This window comes from Balaenoptera musculus, chromosome 1 (assembly GCF_009873245.2).
Source record: "Balaenoptera musculus isolate JJ_BM4_2016_0621 chromosome 1, mBalMus1.pri.v3, whole genome shotgun sequence".
Taxonomy (NCBI): domain Eukaryota; kingdom Metazoa; phylum Chordata; class Mammalia; order Artiodactyla; family Balaenopteridae; genus Balaenoptera; species Balaenoptera musculus.
The window spans coordinates 116,585,115-116,609,149 of record NC_045785.1 but is presented as its reverse complement, the minus strand read 5'-3'; the positions used below and the strand labels follow the sequence as shown (position 1 = coordinate 116,609,149).

General features: G+C 50.2%; 1 protein-coding gene across 2 annotated transcripts; it reads right to left on the bottom strand.

Moving 5' to 3' along the window:
- Positions 1-8,249: 8,249 nt before the first annotated feature.
- Positions 8,250-22,693, bottom strand: SLAMF8 (SLAM family member 8). 2 transcript variants are annotated; one of them, XM_036843265.1, is made up of 6 exons: positions 22,444-22,693; positions 17,373-19,645; positions 14,459-14,785; positions 10,666-10,971; positions 10,480-10,584; positions 8,250-8,737 (listed from the first exon to the last, which is right to left on the bottom strand). In XM_036843265.1, exons 2-6 carry the CDS (start codon positions 17,410-17,412, stop codon positions 8,673-8,675), a joined length of 843 nt encoding a protein of 280 aa, XP_036699160.1. In that variant the 5' UTR covers positions 17,413-19,645; positions 22,444-22,693; the 3' UTR covers positions 8,250-8,672. The 2 variants fall into 2 exon arrangements, with proteins under 2 accessions (XP_036699160.1, XP_036699151.1); XM_036843256.1 differs by lacking the exon at positions 22,444-22,693 and having other exon boundaries at positions 17,373-20,455.
- Positions 22,694-24,035: the final 1,342 nt, after the last annotated feature.

Here is a 24,035-nt window from a genome sequence, read left to right as displayed (position 1 = left end):
CTTTCGATACCCATCAGCCTTTCCAGGAATGGAGCACTCAGTCGGAAAAAGTGAGGGATGAGGATGGGAATCATCTCCTACCTGGCCCCCCACCTTTCTCTCTATCCATCCATCTAAAATCGATATGCCCAAGGACCTCTGTTTAGTCCTGAATGGCTGAGGTTTTTCCTTCAATTACATGGCTTGGCCCTGTACTTGTGCTCCTGAGTATATAAAGTTATATAGTTATACCACACCCTAGGTTGTCTCTAGTTGTTGACTACATTGTACCCTCAAAGCTGCCTGTCCATTTATCTCTATATCAAATCTGAACGTAGGGCCAGTATATGCTTGAGCTCATTGTTTGAAATTTAAATGTTAATAAAAAAAATAGTATACCCCCCAGTAAATAAATAAATAAATAAAATTGATATGCCTACAAACCCCGAATTTATGCACCCGGGCCAGGCCTCTCTCCCACATTGCACACTCCCTTACCTGCTTTGATGTGTAACAGAAACCTCAAACTCAGCATGCCCCAAACTCTGCCCCTCGTCTTCCCCAAAGCTACTGCCCCCATCTGCCTTGCCCACTGCAGTTGATGACCACTCTGTCCTTCCTTAATACCTTTCTTTCTCTCACCACTCTCCCCACAACATCCAATCTGTCAGGAAGTCCTGTTGGCTATACCTTCCGTAGATCCAGAATCTGACCGTCGTCTCCTCCGCCACTGTCACCTGCCGCCTCCCAGCCACCATCATCTCTTGCATGGGTTACGGCAGCAGTGTCTCAACGCATCTCCCTGTTTCCTCCCTTGTTCATCTACACTTTGTCTCAACGGAGAAGCCAGGGTGATATAGAATCTCCCAACCGGAGACTTTTGGCTTCCTCACTGAGGGGATGTCTGAACCATGGTCACTCGTCTTCCACCTGTATGTCCCCAACTTCTGCATCAACCACTTAGTTCACAAGTATGTTTGGTGATGCATTTACTGCGTGTCTGTGGTAGGACTGGAGTATTAAACCTGATCCTTCCAGGAGCTCCCAGCCTCCCTAGGGAGACCATTAATCCATTTGGAAAAATTAAAGAGCGATGCGCATTATTGTTGATTCAGCTTCATGCAAGGCTGGGAGAGGTGATGCTATGAGATCCCTTGAGGGAAGTCTTCTGGGAGGAGGAGTGCCCAGGGCTGGGCTTTGAAAATCTGATTGGAGAACAAGGTGGATAAAGAGTATATTTTAGGCTGAGAGGTAGGGGAAGAGCCTGCAAAAAGGGGCAAAGTGCATGAGCTTGTTAGGCTCAGGGACAGACAAAATCTGGGCCTGTCTGGAATGGAGGGTGTGAGATGGGGCTGCGAATTGCTGAGTCATCTCCATCTTAAGGCCTCCCAGGGTGGGGTTGGGGGAGAGGGGAGGGGAGGTGTGTGTGTCAGCTGGTATGCTCCCCACTAAGGGGTAGGGGTGAGTGTGAAGGGAGGTGTGTCCTCCTCCACGCTCCAGTCTGAGGGCCCTTATTTCTTTCACTGAAAGTGACCATGAAGCCTCATGTGTCCGGCACTCCAACTTCCTCTCCATCTTCCCCAGACTTACCTGACCCTCCTCTTCTCTTTAGCATAAGGGACTCAGATGACTCAGTCCTCCAGGAATGAGGCTGTGCTCTGATGGCAGCACTTAAGCTATGTTGGTCCCCGAGGAAAAGAGGGAACTTGGTGGTGGGATGTTTGAGTGTCCCTCAAACCGGGTGCTTGGACTGTCTCACAGGAGGCTGTGTGTCAGCGGAGAGGATCTTCACTGCGGTCAGTGATGGCTAGATGACCACAGCTTCAAGGGATGGGACACAGCAGACCACTAGTACCCTCCTCTGCTGGCCTGAGAACACCGCCACCCCAAGGCCCTGATTCATGCTGCCTCTGCCTCTCAGCCCTGCCCTCCCCTCCCCTAGGTACCCATTGGCCCTTTGGAAGAATGAGGAACATTCCCAGTCCAGAGCACTGAGTAGCCAGATGGTCTCTGCTTTAGTGCTACTCCAGCTCTGTGGCTGAGAACCCCCTGCTGGCAGGCACTGGTTTCCATCCCAGGAAGCTGCACCCTCCTTACCCAGGATCCCCCTTGCTCATTAAACTCTGGCCATGGGGACCTTCCTTCAGACGTTCGTATATGCCAAGGTCTTTCCAGGAGGGCTTCCCAGCACTCTCATCCTCAGCGTAGCAGGCCTCCCTACTTTGCTTTACTAACTACTGTCCCTGCTAGTCTCAGCGGGAACATCCCTCCTCAGAGGCGCCATTGGGGTTGCCCTGCACCAGCTATATTCTGCTCCCTCATTATTCTTGCTCACAATTTTCAGTTCTTTTCCTCTCTAGAGCTTAGCACAATTTTAATTAAATAGTTGTGTGTATTTGTTTCATGTTGCTCTCTCCAACTAGATGGCAAGCTTCCTGGGTGCAGAGCCCCATCTGCCCTACTCACAGCTGTATTCCCTGTGTCTCTGGCCACGGTAGCTGTCTGCAAGAGACACGCTGAGTGATGAACGCTGGAGATGCACGGCTCAGTCCTGCAGGGAATCAGGGGCTGCTGTCCCCCATTTGATTCCAGAACAGTTTGATTCTGGGCTGCAGTGTGAGCTGGGGGTTTGCTCTTCATCATGGGGCGGCAGGGGGGAGGGTCTCAGGTTCAGGAGGTGGATGGGAATCGTGATAGAAAAAAGTCCAGGGAGAGGGGTCCCCATATTCAGGCCTGCCCTTAACTTTTGTAGTGATAAATCAGGCTAACAAACTGTTACATAAAACATGTCCTGTCCTCCTCCTTTGACACATATACCTTCAAAATGGCCTGGAAGTCTAGATTTGGATTCAGAAATTTTGGACTATTGGAGTTTCATACCAGAACTTGGTAGCATAGGAGGAACTGGCCCTTTGCCCCAGAGCCAAGGCCAGCTCAATCTTTTGTTGAGAGTTTTAATCTTCAGTGAGTAGCATGGGAACAGAAAACAGAACAGATTTATCCCACAGTGGCCCCTAAGGAAGGGGCCTGAGGCCTGCATTCCCCAAGGCCACCTGGCTTTGTTCTTTCCAAGGCCTGGTTGGTCAGGGTTTTCTTTGGTTCTCTAAGTGCTATAGACTGAATGTTTATGTTCCCCAAAATTCATATGCTGAAACCTAATTCCCAGTGTGATGGTATTTGGAGGTGAGATCTTTGGGAGGTGATTAGGTCCTGAGGATGGAGTCCTCAGGAATAGAATTAGTGCCCCTAAAAACAGACCCCAGAGAGCTCCCTTGCCCCTTCTGCCATGTGAGGACACAGCAAGAAGACAGCTGTCTATGAACCAGGAAGTCTGGCTCTCACCAGACACTGAATCTGCTGTTGCCTTGATCTTGGACTTCCCAGCCTCCAGAAACATAAGAAATCAATTTCTGGTGTTTATAAGCCACCTAGACTATCATATTCTTTTACAGCAGCTTAAGCTGACTACGACACTGAGCTACCCACGAATTTCTAATAAATTCTTTCTCCCACTTTAGTTAGAACCAGAGTTGGTTTCTGTTGCTTGCATCCAAAGATAGTCTCCCATTGTTCTTAAATATTTCGAAGAATGTGATTTTTAAAAGGCTATATGTATTATATTCACTTATTTGGCTGATATCCTGTTGTTTTGTGCTTTCCTGCTAATAGCATTACCACTTTCGATCCATCTCTCCTTTTTTTCAGTTCTGATACATTCCCTAAGCACATACTGAGCAAAATGGCAGAAGCAAGCAAGCTAGAGAAAGTCTTCTTATAGGAAGCATGGCTTGTTTCTGACACCCTAGTGGAATCCTTTCACTGGCCAATTTTGTTCCACTGTTTCGTCATTCATTCTTTAATTTATAATCCATTCTTAACGTTGGAAGGATCCTATGGATTGTGTAGGGCAGGAATGGCATCTTGGCGTCCCGCTTCAATTAATTGGTCAGAGTTACTTGAGCGTTGTGAACTCAGTGGGAAAATTGTGTCATAATTAGTTCTCCATGTTTGACATGGTCATGGAAGGTGGATGTCTGGATATATGTACCACATATTTGTCATTCCTGATCTAATGCAACTTCCCACCTAGTCTGAAAATTCTCTGATCTATAGTATTGCTCTGAGATGGTTTCTGATTAAGCACATTCATTGGAAGAGCACACTTCATATGTGGATTTCTCCTTTTGTTATTAAGTTCTTCCCTGGGAGTATGGGGCAGAGTAAAGGGTTGGGTTGATTTAGATAACCTAAAGCTAATTCTGATTGACTGCCACTGACTAGTTATGTGATTCTAGGGAGTAACAGTCTCTTCCGGCCTCGGTCTTCCACCTGAGAAATGAAAAACTTGAACCGAGTAACCACAAAGTCTCCTTCCAGCTTGAAGATCCTATTATTCATATGAGTCAGTATTTGCCTCACAGAGACATATTCCATTGGCCTCACTTACACAGTAGGGCTTACGTGAGAGCCCCTCAAATATTGGAGGACCAACGGCCTTCTGAGCTTTTTGTTATCAGCTAAACATGCCCAGTTTCTTTAATCATTTCTCATATGATGAGGTTTCCAGACTTTTCACCATCTGGTCATTCTTTTCTGGACACCTGAGTTTTCCAACGTCTCCCTGGAGGTGTGGCTCCCAGAACTGGACCTGGGCTAGTCGTGCAGTGGGGGTGTCCCCACTCTTTTTTTTTTTAACATTTTTTTTGATGTGGACCACTTTTAAAGTCTTTATTGAATTTGTTACAATATGGTTTCTGTTTTATGTTTTGGTTTTTTGGCCGCGAGGCATGTGGGATCTTAGCTCCCCGACCAGGGATCGAACCCACACCCCCTGCACTGGAAGGCGGAATCTTAACCACTGGACCACCAGGGAAGTCCCCTATCCCCACTCTTTACCCATGTGATCAGCCTGCCCCTCCTGGCCGATGGGACCCGTGCTGACCAGTGCACAGCCCACTAAAACTTTCCTGAATCTAGGGATATATTGTATAGTTTAGAGGCCCTCCTTCAAGCTGCATGCAGAACGGATGCAGGGAGCCATGGAGTCAAATCTGGAAGGAGGTGGTGCTTCCTCCGAAGACCAGTAAGTAACCAAGTACTGGTGAACTGAACAGGTGCTACTTCTTGATAAACATGGAAGGAAGATTTGCCAGAGATATCATTAATGTTTGCAGCAGTTTTTTTTTAATTTATCAATTTTTAAAATTGAAGTATAGTTGATTTACAATGTTATATTAGTTTCAAGTGTACAAAATAGTAATTCAATATTTCATAGATTATACTCCATTTAAAGTTATTCTGAAATAATGGCTCTAATTCCCTGTGCCATACAATATATCCTTATAGCTTATTTATTTTATGCACTGTAGTTTGTACTTCTTAATCCCCTACCCTTATCTTGCCCCACCCTCCTTTCCTCTCCCCAATGTTATTTTGTTTTTTGAAATGAGGCATTGGGTGCTCATAGCTCCACTGGTGAGAAAATTTGTTTCTAACCCTTCTCTCTTGCGATACCCTCCCCGCTCCATTTCCTCTGACATTGTGGCACATGACCCCTTTGCTCGAGCAGCTCTTGTATTTACACAGGACAGGTACAAAGGCTCTTGCTCAAAGGAGATATAATGAAAACAAGGAAAAGCAAACACAGATTTGGAGTGGATTCTGGTCTGACCGTGAGCCCACTGGAGTTAATGGTGCCAAGGTCATTATGGGAGGAATCTGACATTCAAACAAAAGAGGTCGCTCCTGGCTTCCCTAACCCCAGGGACGGGGTGTTCTGAAGACCACAAGGTCCCAAGTGCTGTGGCCCCAGACCATCACTATGGTCCTCCCCTTTCCTTCCCCACCCTCTTTGTTTTGGCCCAGTTGCCCTGGTCTCCGCTCTCCTCTTCATAAACCCCAACTATGCTCCCCGTCAGGGCCTTTGCATCCTCTGCTCTCTGGAACGCTCTTTGCCCAGCCACTGCATGGCTCACTCCACTGCACTGGGCTTCTGTTCACATGTCACCTTGTCAGGAGGAGGTGTCCTCTGATCCCCTTATCTAAGACAGACCCCTTCTCCCCAACACACCATTCTCTTGCCATTTACTCCGCCTTAGCTTTCTTAGTAGAACGTATCCACATGTGACATGTGCTTACTTGCTTATTTATATTATCTAGAATATAAACTCCATGAAGGAAGGACATTGCTTTATTCACTACTGAGTCCCCAGTGCCCTGAAGTCTACCCAGTGCATGCTGCACACTCAATCAATATTTGTTCCTGTGTGACTTTTAAAGCATCAATCCCAATGCTTTTCAACACGAACGCTGTGGTGGGTTAATTAGTCCACTAGTGGACAAATGAGTCATTGGGGATGGGAACCTCAGTTGATTTGAGCAGCGTGAATATGTTCAAAAGGTCCTGGTGTACCACACAACAAAACCGCCATCTACATGAAGTCTCCAAGGGTTACCGCGTGAAGGAGAACTGTGGGTCCCACCCCATCCAGAACTGCTCTGATCTGAGGCGGGGCCCTGGAGATGAAGGCAAGAGAGAAGGGGAGTGGGGTGTGTGTGTATGTGTGTGTGTGTGTGTGTTTCCCTCATTCAACCACCATGGCTCATTGCTAGACCCTGGGCTTTCTCTTTCACATCAGTTTTAGAGACTAAGGCCAGTTTTGCCTGGTTCATTGACCAGGCCCGGGGAACGCCTCTGATGACAGGTGGCAGCAGCACTAGCTGCTGTGGCCATGTGCACTGTTCAGGTGGACTTGGAAGAAGGTGATGGGAGAGAAGTGGATGCAGGAGAGGCATAAGGACTAGGCGAAGTCAGGTGGCCAGCAGGGAACCTCTGAGCAGAGCCAGCAGGCAGGGAAATTCCAGGACTAGTCGTGTGGAGGAGTGGCGATATGAATCTGGAGGCCAGCTGAGCTGACCATTTGTCCAAGGTGAAGTGACTGCCCAGGAACTGGGGAGAAGACGGAAACCCCTTGCACAGGGCTGACATCCTGGGTGGAGGGATTGAAGCCGCCCTGGGAAAATACTTCAAAGCCTACCCCTGTTTCTTCAATGCCTCCTTCCTCTATCATCAAGACTTGAGTGAGGTCCTAGAAAAAAATCCAGTTACACTTGGGAGGGAGTAATGCTGGACCATATTATCTACTAATTCTTAAGTGTAAGTTTAGCTCATCAATTATTTTTTCCAGTGGCAATATTCTGGAGCTATTTAAGACAGAATCGCTCAGTGGCAGATTGTGTTTTGCAGAGATGGCCACAATAATACCTTCCATCCCAAATGCTCTCCTTTCAAAGTGACCTTGAACATCTTCCCATTGAGTGGTGGGTCCCTTGAACTTGGGTGGATCTTCTGCACTTGCATCGGAAAATGAGTGTGGCAGATATTAGGATGCCTCAGCTCCTTTCCCTCCATAATTTCCCTTCTGTTTAGCTTTTCCTGGCTCCTCCCTCTCTCAGTCTCAGGCAGAGACCCTCATCCTGAGCTGAGCTGATTTTCCTGAAGTTGTGCAAGAACTTCCTGTTGGCTGAGGAATTTAATCTCTCTTTTTCTGGTCACTGTGCTAGACAGTGAGGAGAGAATCTCAAAGCCAACTCCAGCTCCTGTGGGAGGCATGATGGTCAGTGCTGAGGGTGAAGATGTCAATTAAAAAGATGTTACCGGCAAAATGGCACCCATCCCAACCATGAGATATCAACCATCCCTTGATTGTCTAGAACTGTAAATTACCTTTGAGGACCATGAACTTGCAAGTCCTTCAAGCCGGAAAGAGAAACCCTTGACCCCCACGTCTCTTCTTCATCAAGTTCTAGACCTTTTCTTATAATTTCTTGGTTGTGGGAAACATCAGGGTCTCAAATGACAGGGGCTGGGTTGGGGCTGAAAGTGGGTGATTGTCTAATGTCTTTTAGAGGCCAGGGCCCAGGCTGGAAGTAATCCTTTGATGCTGGTTGGTTAATAGTTGTGTTAGTCTGCTAGGGCTGCCATAACAAGATATCAGAATGGGTGGCTTAAACGACAGAAATTTATTTTCTCAGTCTTGGAAACTGGAAGTCCAAGACCAAGATGTTAGCAGGTTTGGTTTCTCCCAAGGCCTCTCTCCTTGGCTTGCAGAGGGCTTCCTTCTCTCTGTGTCCTTCCATGGCTTTTTCTCTCTGTGTGTGCATTCCTGGTGTGTCTCCCTCTTCTTATAAGGACACCAGTCATATCGGATTAGCGCCATCTCAATGACCTCATTTAACCTCAATTATCTCTTTAAAGACCCTATCTCCAAACACAGTCATATCCTGAGATACTGGGGGTTAGGATTTCAACATGTGAATTTAAAGGGGACAAATTCCATCCATAACAATACTTGATGAACAGTGGTGGAGGAGTGAGTGCCCTGGACAATCAATCTATGGATCCTGGAGAACTTCCAGTGTCCTTGAGGGGATGTCCTGCTGGGCCCATGCTGCCCAGAGCAGAGCCAGGACATGCAACCAGGGGAGAGGGAAGGGGGAAGGTGTGGAAGGTTGTGTCAGTGCTTCCTGCCCTCCCAGTGTGACGGCTGCCCAGGCTGTTCCTGAGAGGTGGTACAGGAGTATCACAGGAGGTACGAGGCCCATGGTGGTTTCCAGGTACCAGCTACATCCCAGAGCATCATGTGGCTAGGCGGTGGGTTTCCTCACGATCCAGGCATTGCTCATGGCAGACCCTACACGAGGGGGTTCTCTGTCTCTGGAGCCACTTCATCAGCACAGACATCTTTCTTCTTTTTCCCTGGCAAGGAGATCAGAACGAAGGTTACCCCTCCAATGTTTGTACCGAAGGCCTCTGAATTCTGACTGTCCTTGCGTATTCCTCAGGCAAGGAAAAGCTCTCCTGGTTTTCTAAGACCCTGGAAAAGGAGATGCTTCAAGGACAGGAAGTTCTTCCTAATGTCTAGCCTTTCTCTGCAATTATGGCACGCGTTTAGCTGTAGAAGGTATAGAAACTTAGAGCTGGGATGGACCCAGTTAAATGACTAGGCAGAAGCCATGTGGCAGAGGCAAGGGCCAGCCTCCAGTTGCCCTGGGTAAAGCCTTTCCACTATCCCAGGTAGTTGGATTCTCTCTACCCTTCTCAGTGTCCAAAGCTGCTCTTTTCTGAGCCTTGAAAACATTAGGCAAAGTGAAAGAAGTCAGTCACAAAGGATCACACAGTGCATGACTCCATTTACAGGATAGACTGTCCAGAAGAGACAGTCTAGAGACAGAAAGGAGATTAGTGGCTGCCTGGGTCTGGAAGGGAAAGGGGGACTAGGGAGTGATAGCTAAGGGGCTTGGGAATTTCTTTTTGGGGTAATGAGAATGTTCTCAAATTGAGTGTGGTGATGGATGAACAACTCTGTGACTGTAATAAAAGCCATTGAGTTTCACACTTGAAATGCATGAATTACATGGTATGTGAATTATAGTCCAATAAAGCCGTTAAAACAAAAAGCTGCTCGTTTCCTGGCTTCCACCTTCTTACCACAAATCCTGGGGGCTGTCTGAGGCAAAGGGCCACGTCAGACCCTCTCAGGAGCAGACAGGCCCCTAGGTGGAGTGTGACCTCAGCTGCTCCCTCCTCCCTCCCTTGCCTGTGGAAAGAATATACAGGAGCCAGCCAGCCAGCCGGCCCAGCTGCATGCTCAGTGGCTGCGCCAAGACTCTTGCCTTTTAGGACACATCCACTGAAGTCTTATGCCTCCTTCTCCTTGCTGACCCACTTTCTCCATCCTGGGATCAACCAGACAGCCTAGGATGGACATGTCCGCGAAGCCCAGGTCAGCTGGGGTAGCTCTTTCAGGAGCTGGATGGAGAGCTCAGAACCCAGCTTGACCTCTGAGTGTCCCCTTCCTTCTTCTCCTGGGGGAAGGAGGCCCTATCAGTCCCTGACCAGAGAGGTGCTTCTCTCAGGGAGCCTTTCCTAGGATGGTTGGCAAGAAGGAGTTGGGATTCATCTAGATTTTCACTCAACACACCTTTATTGATACCAGCTATGTTCCAGGAACCCTTGCTAGGTGTCAGGGGGTGGTGACTCAGCTTTCGTCTTTCAAGACCTGAGAACTCCGTGGGAGAGTGAGGGCAGTAAGTGCTGTGACTGAGATGAGCACTGGAGAGTCAAGGCAGGACACAAACCCAGCCTGGGTGTGGGAGAGAAGGTCGGGAAGGCTTCCTGGAGGGGGCACACCTTGAAGATGGTGGAGGTGACAGCCAAATGAAGAAGGCGAGTTGGGTGGGAAGTTATGGAAAATGTGTTCCAGACAGAAAGAGTAGAATGTGCAAATGCCTGCAGAGGCACATAAGAGAGTAGCTCTTTTGAAAACTGCTGAAGGAACTTCAAGTATTTCAGTCTGACTGGAGACCAGACTATTAGATGGAGAGGGCCAAGAGATGACATGGGAGAGGTAAGCCTAAATAGGAGGAGGTTCAGACTTGGCCCTCCTTCCCAGAAGACCTACCTCCTCCACCCACCCCCAGCCCCTGCAGGACTCCTACCTGAGCAGGGGCCCCAGTGCCAGGCAGAGAGACCAGCCAGGATCAGGAACAGCAAGACAGGCACCACCACCAGTAGCACATCTTTGTAGGAGGCCATCCCTGGAGCTGGACATGGAGGGGGCGGGGTCACAGGTGGACTGCATGCTTCACCATCCCTCAACCACCGGTCCCCAGCCCTTGGCATACCTGCCTGGCGATGGCAGCTCTCCCAGGGGGTGACTGTGGCCAAGTCCCAGCTGACAGGGTTTGAGACAATGCAGGAATAGGCCACACCTTTGTCACCTGGTCCCAGTGACACACTCAGCACCTGTCCGTCCACGAAGAGGCCACCTGGCTTGATATCAAGGTCGATGGTTCCCTCCCGTCGCCAGCTATAGGTTATGTCGCTGATGTTGGGAGCCCAACAGGACAGGAACACTTGGCAGGTCTTGGGGAGCTGAGCATCCCCTGATACAGCAATGAACACTTGTACCTCGGGCCTGGGCACTGCATCTGAGCAAGAACAGCAGAGCCAGTGTGGGTTATAGGGATGCTGAACGGGGCCCATAGCTCCAGCTCTGGGATCCACGCAGCGCTAGATGCCACCTCTGACTAGACCACTCTGGCTCTAAAGCCTCATCAGGCTCCCATTGCCCACAGGACGGAAGCTGAATTTCTAAGTCTGGTATTCAAAATCCTTCATTAAATGGTTGATGTCAACCTCTCCAGCTGTACCTCCTGCTGATCTTCCCCACCCATCTTAATTAATTTCCTGTTCTCCCAAACGTGTCATGCTCTTCTTCATATCTTTCATATGGCTCAGCTGTACACATATGCTTTTCTCGTCTCACCCTCCTAGAAAACTCCTACTCATCCTCCAAGGCGCAGCTCGGACACACTGCTTACTGCTCTGATTATGAAGCCTTCTCTGATATTCCAGGTATGGCTCTGAGCCCTCCGAGAACTCTGTGTATCCCTTGTCATCAAATTTCCCTGATACATGATACATCAGTCAGAGAGACAATAAACGTTTATTAAGGTAGGCACAAAAACAAACACATTCCTGGACTTTTGGAGCTTTTGGAGTTTGGTGAGGAAGACATACTAACAAGTGATGATGAATAACTAAGAAAATTATTACAAGGATGCAAAATTCTGTGAAGGAGCAGACCAGGAGGTAGGGGCTCTGCCTTGTTATCTCCATAACCCTTGCTCTCAAGGTGCTCAGCTACTTGGGCCATTGGACAAATTGGTGTCCTGGCATTCCAGACCATGGCTGCCCTTTCCTACATCAGTTGATGAGTAGATCATGAGTCTCGTGGCAAAGTGGGTCAGCGGGAGAGCATTCTGGCAACAATGGGAGGGCTCAGTCTCTGAGAGCATTCCAACGTTAAGCTGAGTAAAACCTCATTAATGCCAGCTCAATCTGGTGGGATTTGTGATATGAAAAAAGAAAAGATTTGTTGGGTGCACTAATAGTATAAACAAAGATTACAGGGGAGGGAGATATTTACACTACTTAAGAGGACAAGCTGCTTCCAAACACCATCAGGCACAGTAGAAACACCCATTGACATTTCTAGTAACTGATCTGCTAATTCAAATCATTCTTATCTATTGTCAAAGCAGAGCTCCTAAGGACGGCTGCTTGGCAGCTTTGTGCAATTAGTTCTAATCACGCTACGTATTTGGAAGCAATAAAACAGCAATTTCCTTAAAATCTGTAATTCAGATGCTGAGAACAAGGCATTTTAGAGCTTAGTGGTGTGGGCGCTGCATGTATTATCACATTCAACGTCCTCATTTCACATATGTGGCAGCTGAGACTCAGAACGGGGGAGAGCCTCCCTAGCTGCCTGTGTGGTTGTGAAGGCTGTTCACTGTGCAAGGGCGCTGGGCTCAGGGGGTAACAGGTGAGAGGTGGGTGCTGAATTCCAGCCAGCACTCTGCTTGCCAAGCCGTGCAACACGGATCAGGGTCGTGTGCACCCAAAAGGACACACATTTAATTGTACACTGGCAGCCCGTGTGGCTCACCTAAGTGACGAGCCAGTTATCTCCCTCTAGGTGTGGGAGGGTCTCTCTCTTTCCGGTTTGCTACTGCCTTTCTCTCCCTCAGTGTTTTGCTCTGCCCAGCTATCACCCCTACTCTCCATTCTTAAATTTGCACCTTTTCCTACCCCTTATTCTATCCCAATTTCTGAGGTTTTACTGAAATAGGGGTCACTGACATATCTTTTCCAAGCCACTAGATAGATGAATAGGAGCTCAAAGGCCACTTTATCTTTACCAGCAGAAATACGGTGGCAGTGGTAGAAGCATAGGTGGTGATGGTGGTGCAGGTGATGGTGGGGGTGGTGAAGGTAGTGTAGGTGATGGTGGGGGTGGTGGAGGTGGAGGTGGTGATGGTGGTGCAGGTGATGGTGGAGGTGGTGGAGGTGGAGGTGGTGATGGTGGTGCAGGTGATGGTAGGGGTGGTGGAGGTGGTGGTGGTGATGATGGTACAGGTGATGGAGGGGGTGGCGGCAGTGGAGGTGGTGATGGTGGTGCAGGTGATGGAGGGGGTGCTGGAGGTGGTGGTGGTGATGGTGGGGGTGGTAGAGGTGGTGGTGGTGATGGTGGTGCAGGTGATGGAGGGGGTGGCGGTGGTGGAGGTGGTGATGGTGTGCAGGTGATGGTGGGGGTGGTGGAGGTGAAGGTGGTGATGGTGGTGCAGGTGATGGAGGGGGTGGTGGAGGTGGTGGTGGTGATGGTGGTGCAGGTGATGGTGGGGGTGGTGGAGGTGGTGGTGGTGATGGTGGTGCAGGTGATGGAGGGGGTGGTGGAGGTGGTGGTGGTGATGGTGGTGCAGGTGATGGAGGGGGTGGTGGAGGTGGTGGTGGTGATGGTGGTGCAGGTGATGGAGGGGGTGGTGGAGGTGGTGGTGGTGATGGTGGTGCAGGTGATGGAGGGGGTGGTGGAGGTGGTGGTGGTGATGGTGGTGCAGGTGATGGTGGGGGTGGTGGAGGTGGTGGTGGTGATGGTGGTGCAGGTGATGGAGGGGGTGGTGGAGGTGGAGGTGGTGATGGTGGGGCAGGTGATGGTGAGGGTGGTGGCGGTGGAGGTGGTGATGGTGGGGGTGGTGGCGGTGGTTGTGGAGGTGCTGGTTATGACAGAGGTGGAGGTGAAGTTGCTGGAAAGAAAGACCCATCCAGCCTCCAGTGAATTCAGTCACCCCAGCTGAGGTACTGAGAGCAGCTTTATGAATGACCCTAACAAACCTATGTAGAACAGAGGATCTGCTCAGCTGAGCCCTGCCAAGTCAGACTTGTGAGAAACAAAAATATTTGTTGTTTTTAACCAGTAAGTTTGGGGATGGTTTATTTTGCAATAACAAATAACAGAGAACACCCATGAATGATGTAAATTTAAAATCTCTCAATACATCTAAAAGAGCTCTTTTAAGAAATATGACATAAAAATTCTATACTTTAGTTACAATGAATTTTTAAATTAAAATCATTGTGTCATAGTTTATTTGCAATATTTATTTTTCTTTTTGGTGGTGCATAAAATAATGGCACGTCTTATAACCTGTTATCTTAGAATTGATGATGTCTAGGCCAGCCTGTATCCCAGATGCTTCTCAAATGCCACTGATTTTACCTTTATTGGCATTTTCATGGTAATATTACTATACAGGTTTTACAAGTGAGAAAGGTCAATGTCAGGGAGTAAGTATTGTGTCCAAGGCCACTGAGATAAGAAAAGACCAAGCTAGAGTTCAGACCAGGGCTGTAGGGCGGAAAAGCCTGGCTGCCCCAGCCAGAAGCTCACCTGGGAGAACCCGAGGAGTTTTCTTACCTGTGGCTGTGGGGAAGCAGCTGTTCCCTGAATCAGCCATGAGGTCAGAGGCCACAGGTTTCTAGAGCCCAGCTCTCCCCAGTTTCCAGGACGCAGGATGCCTTTCCGGAGCTTTGTGGGAGGAGGTGGGGCAGAGAGCCTGAGTCAGGCGCACTCACCATACACCTTGAGCTGCAGGGTCTGGGTCCAGGCTCGACCTTCCTTGTCCACCAGCAGCACGGAGAAGTTGCCGCTGTCTCCAGACTCCAGCGGCCGCAGCTCCAAGCTGAGGTTGCTGTGCAGCTGGGCTCGGCCCAGGAAGCGGGAGTGGTACAGCGTCTCCAGAGACCCCCGGAAAAACGTGGCCAGGAGCTCCTCTGAAGGCCAGAGGGATCTCCAGATGGCCTCTCGGATTTGGAAGCCGGGAGGGCGCTCTGCCACCAGCAGCGCCGAACCCCCCACCTGGCCCTGAACTTGGGCACCGGTGACAACGAAGGGAAGTAGTGCTGAAAGGACAGAACCCCATCACTCTGCCTGCCCCAGCCTCCTCATCTCTCTCCTGCATGCAGCTGAGCTGCTGCGGAGCAAGGGAGGCCCCTTCTCTCCACACTCCCTCCACCCAAGCTGAGGGTGCCCCGCGCCAGGGACTGGGAATAAAACAGTGAGGAAGGGAATCCAGTCCCTGCGCTCATGGAGCTCAGACTCTTAAGACAGCAATTTACCATGATGGCAACAAGGGGTGCCCTGGGAGAACACAGGTAGGCTGATAGGGTGACCTTGCCAGGCCTTGAGGGACTCAGAGAAGAAAAGGTTAAGCTGAGACCTGGAAAGAGGAATGGAAATCAACCAGGCCAAGCAGAGGGCGGCCTGGAGTGGGGATGGGGAAGTGTTAGAGACTGAGTGGGCAGCACACACAAAGGCCCGGACGGTGAGAGAGCTCGGTGCGCCGTGGGGAACTGAAAGTAGTTCTCCGCAGAGGAGGTAAGAAATAGCACTGCAGAGTCTGCGGGAGCCAGATCCTGCAGGGCCCTAAAAGCAACTTTGGAGTTTGGGCTTTATCCTTAGAGTGACGGGGGGGCCTTGGATAGTCTTTAAGTAAGAGAGTGACGTGATTAGATCCGTGGTTAGAAAGACAGCTCCAGCAGAGGTGTGCAGGCTGCACGGGAGGTGGGGCAAGACTGAGGCTGCGTCTGTTCACCCCAAGGAGAGTGGGATTGTACTTGTACTGGAAGTACAATGGAAACTTGTACTGAGGAAGGGAGCAGCTGAGACAGGCGGAAGTGGGAGGAATGGAGAGGTTACTGTGTGTAGTCAGTGGGATCTGGTAACAGACTAGATCTGGGGAGTGAGGGCGCGCGGAGTCAAGGATGGCTCCCAGGTCCTTGGGACCCACTGGATGCCATTCTCTGTGATCCAGAACAGGAGGAGAAACAGAATGGGGGTGAGGTGTCAAGAGGCTGTTTTGCTGGGAACATATTCAGTGTGACCTGTGTGGGTGACACTTCTGCTTGAAGTGCCCCTCTGACTCCTTTGCTGACTAACTTCTGCTCCTCCTTGAAGCATCACTGCCTCCCCTGGACTCTGCCATCTGTCACTGCAGGTTACAAACTCTCTCTGTGTTCCCACAGCGGGCTGGGATCACCACTACAAATGCTCCTATCCCTCTATTGTGACCACTTGTTTATGAGTCCCATGAGACCATGAGCTCCTCTTTTCATGTTTGTACTCCCTGTGCCCAGCACAGTTTAGGAGCAGGATGTAGGAGAAACTCGGCAGATACACTTAATGCATGACAAAATTGGCTGAGGACTTCCCTTGTACCCAGCACAGTGGTGGGCACGGGGGTTCAGGGCAGAATAAAAGCAGATGGAGAACACACCCAAGTGCTGGGAGTTTGGTTAGGGAGCTGGGTTCTGGATGATCACTCAGCCAGCCGCTGGTAACTCCAGTCTCCTGTCTGTCTCACTGCCCTACCAGCCCCAGTCATCTCAGTCCTAACTGGGGATGGCTTCAGGGTTAAGGCACAGTGGAGATGTAAAGAGAGCATAGCGCTGGATGTCAATCAAGACTCCTGTTCTATCCTGCCCTGGCTCTGCCACGAACAAGCTGTGCAATCTTCAGCATACCTCTTCCCCCTAAACGCTTCCATTGTCCCATTTGTAAAGCAAGGGGGTGCATTCAACCAGTGGTACTCATCCCTTTTACCATTCAGAAAAATTATTTTTGCTTCCCATGTCCACAGATTTGAAAGATTTGTGAACCAAACAGATTCCCTCTTTTTGGCAGGATTTCCTTCACATGTTTAGAAATGTTGAAATCTGCAGACTTTTGGAGCCAGGAACTCAGGTGGGGACACCGGACAAAATCATCTTGAAGCCCCTATGAGTTTCTGACACAAACAAAAGTGTCTGAGTATTTGCCACACCCCATGGCTCCCATCCCCTGGCCTAGCAGCGCTGGCCCTTGTCATACTGACCACTTGCTAACCAAGGGAGGGAACTCAGGCATCGGACAGGATGGGGGGGGGGTGTTGCCCAGTGTTGAAGAGACCTGATTTGTCTCTTCTGACATCACACTGCTATCGACCACCCCAAGTCCACAGGCAGTATATTAACTTGCTTTTGTCTCTCATCCCTCCTCAATGTCCACTTCCACAGACCTGCAGGGAGGAGTCTGAGCTCCCCCACAGGCTGTTGGAAAGACATCCTCAGATTGTAAGAGCCCTGCCCGCCCCTGCTCTCCCCAAACCACATTTAGAATTTGCATGTGTTAACACTGCCAGACCCTCACATTCTCACGACCATCTCTTTCAAAACCAATGGTACCACCAGCCTCAGTTTTAACCTCCCTGGGCCACAAAACAGCTTGTGTCTCAGGGGCATGGAGGCTCCTCGTGCTGCCATCCTTCTATCCAGGATCCTGCATCTCTTTGCCTCTGCCTAGCTTTTAAGGTTGCCCAAGAACTTGCTTCAGTCTTCCCTACCCCTCCACAGCTCCTGGGTCCTCACTTGGGTTGGGGAGAGGATCCTGCCCAGATGCCTGGGGAAGGGACTTCAGCTCTCTGAGGCCAGGCCAACCGCCTGCCCCACTTACCTTCCCAGAGAAGGAGACTCCACAGGTACCACACGGCCATACTTCGGAGAGGCAGGCAAAGTCGCTCGACAGCCAAATCCAGAACATCCCAGGTCAAGCGGATGCATGGAAGGAGCTGTGGTCCTTCTGGAAAGTCCCATGTTTAGAAGGAGGAATGTTGACTCAGAACAGGACGCCCTGAAAGTGAAAATATCCAGAGGAAAGTGGAAGTTGGCCTCGGGTCTGGCTGGGCTCTTTCAGGAGCTGATTCTTGTAAGTCAGCCTCTTTCAAATGCCTATGGTTGGCCAATGCAGATGGCAAGCACCCCCCGCACAAGCCCACATCCTCCTTGCTGACTCCCACCGGGCATCCCCACATCCCACTCTGCCCGGCTGCCCCCTGCCTTTCCTGTTGTCAACACAGAGAGCCCTCTAAACTGCGATTCCCATCATCACTTCTCTGCTTAAAATTCTTCTGCAGCCTCCCACTGCCCTCAGGATAAAGACTAAACTCTTGGCTTAGCATACAAGGTTCTCCTAAGTCCAACTCCAGCCTGCTTCTCCAGCCCGCCGTCCTACGTCCATTCCGCTCTCCAGCCACGCCAAGCCAGGACTGCCTCTTCTCAGAACTGCCAATTCCACACTTCCATTCATTGTACTTGTTCCATTCATCCTTCTGGATGTGGCATGGCTATGCAGCTGGCCGGACTCCCATTCCAGGCTTCCTGACCACAGGCAGCATGAGGAACCTTCCTTTCTGCGTGCCCAGGGCGTGCCCGTTCCTCTGTCATAACTCTTAGCACACTGTTTCGCAACAGTTTTCTCATCTCCACAGACTGTTTGTTGCCAAGGTCTCATATTCATTTCTGTTTACCCCTCGGTGCTGGGCATGTCATGGATGCTTAATGAACATTTGTTAAACCAGGGTGTGAATTCTAGAGATTGCTGCATATTTTGCTTCCTGGAAGCCCTACAACTCTCCTCTGAGAGGATCTGATTATCACCCTGTTAGAGCTGGGGGAGTTTGCAAACCAGAGTGAGGTTAGCACCTTTCGGAGGTCACAGAGAAGCAGAGCTATGAGCTGAGCTTCAGTCTTCCGAGTGTGGTCCTTTTTGCCAGTCGCTCCATCCTAACTCCGTTTCTCTTCTCACTTGGCGGTAACTTGGTTTCTTTAGTCAGGGAAGGCTTTGCGAGAAGATAAGGAACATCTCCGAGCTTCCTGAGTGTGGCTTGTGGTGTCTAGTCCTGCAGAGCTTCTGACCTGTCAGTCAAGCTGAACGCTCTGCCCTGGACCCAGCTGGGAACGAGGCAGATGTGGTGGCAGGTGAGCAGGAGGCTTCCAGAACAGGCTTCCTGCCCTCCAGTTACTCACCACCAAATTGTAGGAACAAGATATGCCTGGGAAGGGAAGGCCCACGACAGACAGACACGGCTCTGTGCAAAAGAGCCGCACAGACGGTCCACGCTGCAGGAGGGCACGGGAAGAGGTCTCTGTGGATGTGGGCAGGGGACACTTCCTTAAAAGGTGGAAGTTGAGCTGCATCTTGAAGATGGACATGATTTGGATAGGCTGAGAAAACAGGGAGGGCCAGAGGTTGGGGGTGGGCTCTGAGCATGAGGGGAAAGCAGCGTAAAGCTTGGCAGTGGGGAGGTCCCGTGTGGGCTCCAGAGACAATGAAGGAGCAGAGGGAGGAATCCTTTAGGGCTGCCTTGGGTAAAATGGAAAGGGAGGCTGGGGGTCAGATTATGGGGTCCTTGAGTACTAGGTTAAGTTTAGGCTTTTACTCTGGAGGCCAGCAACTCTCACCTGTGCTGAAAACTTGGATTCTCAGGGATTCTGGTTCAGTGGGGCTGGGCTGGGGCTCAGGAACCTGTAGTTTTAACAAGCACTGCACTCCGGGTGATTCTGAGCTAGTGAATGGAGGGAGGGCTCTGAGAAGCACTGCTTGGAGGGAGGGGGCTGCTGTCCATTTTGGGCTAACTTGCTAGTGGGAGGACAGCGTGCAGGGCTGATTGGGAGAGAAAAAAGAGGCAGGGAGGTCTGGGTAGCAGCTATTGTGATTGTCCTGACTGGAGTAGAAAGGAACTCTCTAGAGAGAAAGGGGCAGAGCTGGAGTTGTGACAGAACTTGGACACCACCCACCTATGGGACACAGAGGCCAAGGGAGAGGACTGATCTATGACTCCACTGTCAATTCCATCATCCATGTGTCAGATATTTATTGATCATCTACTTACATGTCAGGTGCTGGGGAAACAAAGATGAAGGGCACAGCCTCTGCTCTCAAGGAGTCTGCAGTTTAGATGAGAAGACAGACATGTAACCCAGTAATTACAATCAGTGCGGTCAGAGCAATGCCAGCTGCGTGCATGGGATGCTATGGGAGCCCGAGGGTGGATGGGTGGGAGCCAGCTGGGGGGCTAGGAGGCCAGGTGGGCCTCATGGAGGGGGTAGTGTTTGAGGTGAGCCTTAGGATATAAACAGATGAGGGTGAGGGTAGGACTTAAGAACTCAAGCTCTGGGGTCAAGCTTCTTGGGTTCAGGTCTTGGCTGTGAAACCTTGAGCAAAGTGGCTGCTCTGTGTTGGGCATCTTCATGCACGAAACGGAGATTAATAACAGTATCTACCTCTCCGTGGTGCCGTAAGGGTGAAACCACTTAAAATAGGGTCTGGTGCATAGTCAGGTAAAATAAAGAATGTGGCCCACTATCCAGTTCTACAAGTTATTGGCTACTGCAGTTGCTGACCTACAGTACACCCTGAAAGGAATTCAGGATGACGATCAGGATGAGGACTTCTGTGCTCTGGGAAAACAGGCAGAACAGACCCTCAGATATTTTATGAACCCAATTTCTTGCATCTTCCCATACTTATAAAAGCACTAAAATCATTGACTAGGATAGCTGTGCCTTGTGACAAGCAGTAACCTTCTACCAAAATGTGTGCTTAATTGCATGGACTCTTTCTCCAAAATCACTGTATGCTGACCTCCCCCTAACCTCTTCAGAGCAGTTCCTCAGAGCTATCTGAGAGGCTGTGTCCCAGGCTCTAGTCCTCTGTAAGTCCCCAAATAAAAAGGAAACTCACATTGTGCATTTTAATTTCAGTTGACAATCAGCACTCAAAAAAATTAACCATTGTTACTAAGTGGCCAGAGAGAGGGAAGAAGGGAGAGCTGGGCAAATGCAGGTAAAGGAGTGTTGAGGTGCCAGCAACCCTGCTTCAACTCTCTTCTCCCAGTTCCTGAGGGCGGGGATCAGACCCCCTTCATTTCTGCACCCTGTATATCACCAAGGACAGGATTTCCATGAGGTGGTACCCTTCAAGCATGTGTTGAAGTGGATTGAATGATTCTGAAATGTCAAGGCCAGGTCTGGGGTGGCCATGGAATGCAGGAGTCTGGCTGGTGTGTGAATGCTGGGAATACGGATGCTGAATTCCTTTGGAGGAGACAGTGGGCAGTCACACTGCCTCTCAGCAGAAAGGGTGGTCCATAGTGGTCCATCCAAGCAGGAAATGAGTTGCGATCTTCTATGCACCACCCCAGCCCTTTTCCTTTAGGGGAATTTCAGGGAGGCTGAGAAAGTGGGGAGGGGGAGGTTGGGTGAGGGCCTGAAAATATCCCACCCACTTCCCCCAAAAGAAAAACTTCCAGCAGCCGTGTGACAGCTGGAGAAGAATGGACTGACGAAGGCACAGGAAGGGTTAAGTCTGCGGTGGCAGGTTCCCCCACCCCTCCCAGGGCTAATTACTGGTTCAGACCACATTAATTACCCAGCCACAGGGGGAGTGCATGGAGTAAATTAGCTAGTAAGTTCAAAGGGGCCACTCCGCACATTCCTTAATTAAGAGAGAAGCTGGCAGCGGGGGGCTGCGCTCAGCCTCCCTGGGGCCTTTCTGGGAAGCCCGGAGCCATGGAGTCTGCCTCTGCCGCAGCCCTGGCAGGTGCAGTAGTAGCCCCATCTGCCAGGCAGAGTGGCCTGCACCTGCCATTAGCCCACCTTCCCTGCGGGCTGGGGTGGGGGTAGTGGCGAGCAGGTGTAAAATGTGGCCAAACCAGCATCTGAGCTCAATCCTTAGCCCTGAGAGCAGCGTGGTGCAGAGAATCGGGCTGGGTGGAATTTGATGGGGTGTGAAGGGTGATCGAAGTGATGCCCTGCGTCTGTCCACTCACACTCGTCCTTGTTCCTTGGACTGGCCTGAGGGCAGAATGCGGCCTTGTTTCTCCTGGGGTGGGGAGAAGTGGAGAAGGGAAAAGAAAAGGTGAGATGCCTGGGGAGAGAAGGGAGCTGGCAGAGAAGGAGGCAGAGGAAGAGCACCAGGCAGGAAGGAGGGGCCTTCAGCGGGCTTTTGGAAGGCAGGGGTGAGGGAAGAGGGCGGAGTGTTGCTGGAGGGTGGGTGGGCCTCTGGGCACCACTTCCAGGGGGCTGTGCAGGATGGGGCTGAGGGAGAACCCCAGGTAGAACCCCACCTGAGCCCCGTCTTTGTGTCTACCTTCACCGGCACGGTTCCCATAGGGTGGACCAGCTGCCTGCACCATCTGCCAGCTGACACCATTCCAGCCCCAAAGGCTGCCCTGGGCGGGGGAGCCCATGTGCACCCCTCCCTTGGCAGCCAGCTTGGGCAGTGGTGCTGCCATGTGATGAAGACTGGGTTTGAGGCAGTGCCTGCATGTGTGAAATGGATGTACTTTAACCTGCCCCAGAGGACACTCTCATGCATGCACAGCCCCGAAGATGACTCCCTCTTCAATATTTGTGTCCGGGGCATTTCTCTTGCCTCACCCTCATCTTGGCCCTGCTGGAAGTAGGTAGAGGGAATGGAACCTTCGATGGACCAGGGGCATGGTGCTCACAGCTGGAAGGGGGGAAACTGAGGAGAGGGGGAAAAAGAGGGAGCCTATGAGATAGCTCGTGGGAGACTGGGTGGGAGGCATCTGAGGCTTTGGTAGGGTCTGCTTTTGAGGCAAAGACATATCTTCCCAGAGAGTCAAAGGAAGGCTGCACAAAAAAGAAACAGAGCTACAACTGTGTTGTGCTGAGGTAGAGAGCCGGAAGCTGGAAACTCATTTCTTCATTCCCTCACTTACCCAGCATTTGTTGGATTCCCATCTTGTGCACACTAATGTACTGAGCAAACGTTTATTGAACATCTAGCATGTGTAAGCCCCATGAGATCAGGAACACATGCTGATGATGACAGCGACCACGCTCCTGACCATGAAAGGAACAGTCACTCTTCGTCTGTACGTCACATGGGAGAGAATTCCGGAAACAAGCACAACGTAGGCTCTTCACTCACAGAGAGTGGTGCGTGCTGAGTGAGCAGCCTTAGTGACGCTCCAGGTCTGCTGGGTGCAGCTTCTTCCGGCCGTGTAGACGGAGATATGACATGGGAAAGCCTGGGTCTTTCCCGTGCTGTGCACCTTGTCTGTACTTACCGTCATCACAGTTGATACGAAGATGAAGGACACAGAGCTGTTTAGTGGATGCTTATTTAAATAAAAAGGTAGGAGATCTATTTCCTAGCCAAATTTAAAATAACAAACCTGGAATTGAAAGAAATTCCAGTATGTGCAACCTGCCTGGTTCAGGAAAAGGCCATGCTCCATTTTTATTGTTCGTATCTAAATGGTGTAGCCACATACAAGGCAAAGATGGGGTGTCTAATGATATCTTACAAAAAACCTGTCCAGTGAACGGATCAGACCACAGTGTAGGCTGGTGCTCAAGTCCCTGACTACCCGAGAGGGCCACCAGAGGGCAGCCTTGAGGCTGCTGGCTGTCCTCTTACTCTCTACCTTAAGGGGGCAGCTCCAGGCTGCCTCTCCATCCTCATCCCAGCTAAGAAGTTCTTTCTTTTCTTCTTACTCTGTAAGTGATATGACCCCACAGAGCACAGGTCCCTAGATGAGGCACAGCCAACTCACCTCTGCTGGATATGTGTCTGCATTTAGCTCTGACTTGGAGAGAAAAATAAGGTTTCATAGCCCAGAGCCTTGATAAAGTGTGGAGGCAGCTTGTGTGCATTCCTGTGGGGAGCAGCACAGTGGCAGGCTGGGCACTGTGGCATCCTTTTTCTGTGCCTGCAGGGTCTGGCCCTGGAGAACTGTGAGGGTCCCATCCTCCCTTGGCAGTGGCCTTTCCTCCCCTGCCCACCATCATCCTCTAGGAACAGAAGCAGCTGCCTGCTCTGAGGACTGGAGATGGGATTTGGGGCTGGGTGTGCTGATATCAGGCAAACCAGAGAGAGTCTGGGCTGAAAAGCGTGGGTTTCCTCTGAAAACTCTGTTTTCTCTATGTTCTTCTGGGGATTCTCTTTTCCTTTAATTTTCTTAGTAATTGTTCATTTTGGAAAATTCCAGCTCATTCTTTTATAAATTAAGGGTCTGAGGAGAGAGCAAAGTGTCTGAGAGACCAGGCCAGCAGTGTGTGAGTGAGAGCGTGTGTGTATGTGTGTGTGTGTGTAAGATAGGACTTCTCACCTATGTGTGTTGAAGGACCTGTTTTTCTTTTTTATTTCCAATCCATTGTGGAGCTATACTTTGTAAAATATAATAAAAACACGTTACCAAAAAAAAAAAAAATTAAAAGAGAGGTACCAAATACGAGCCCTAATTTTTATGATTATATTAAACAAACATAAAATTAACTCTGTCAGATTGCTATAAAAGTTCCTAAA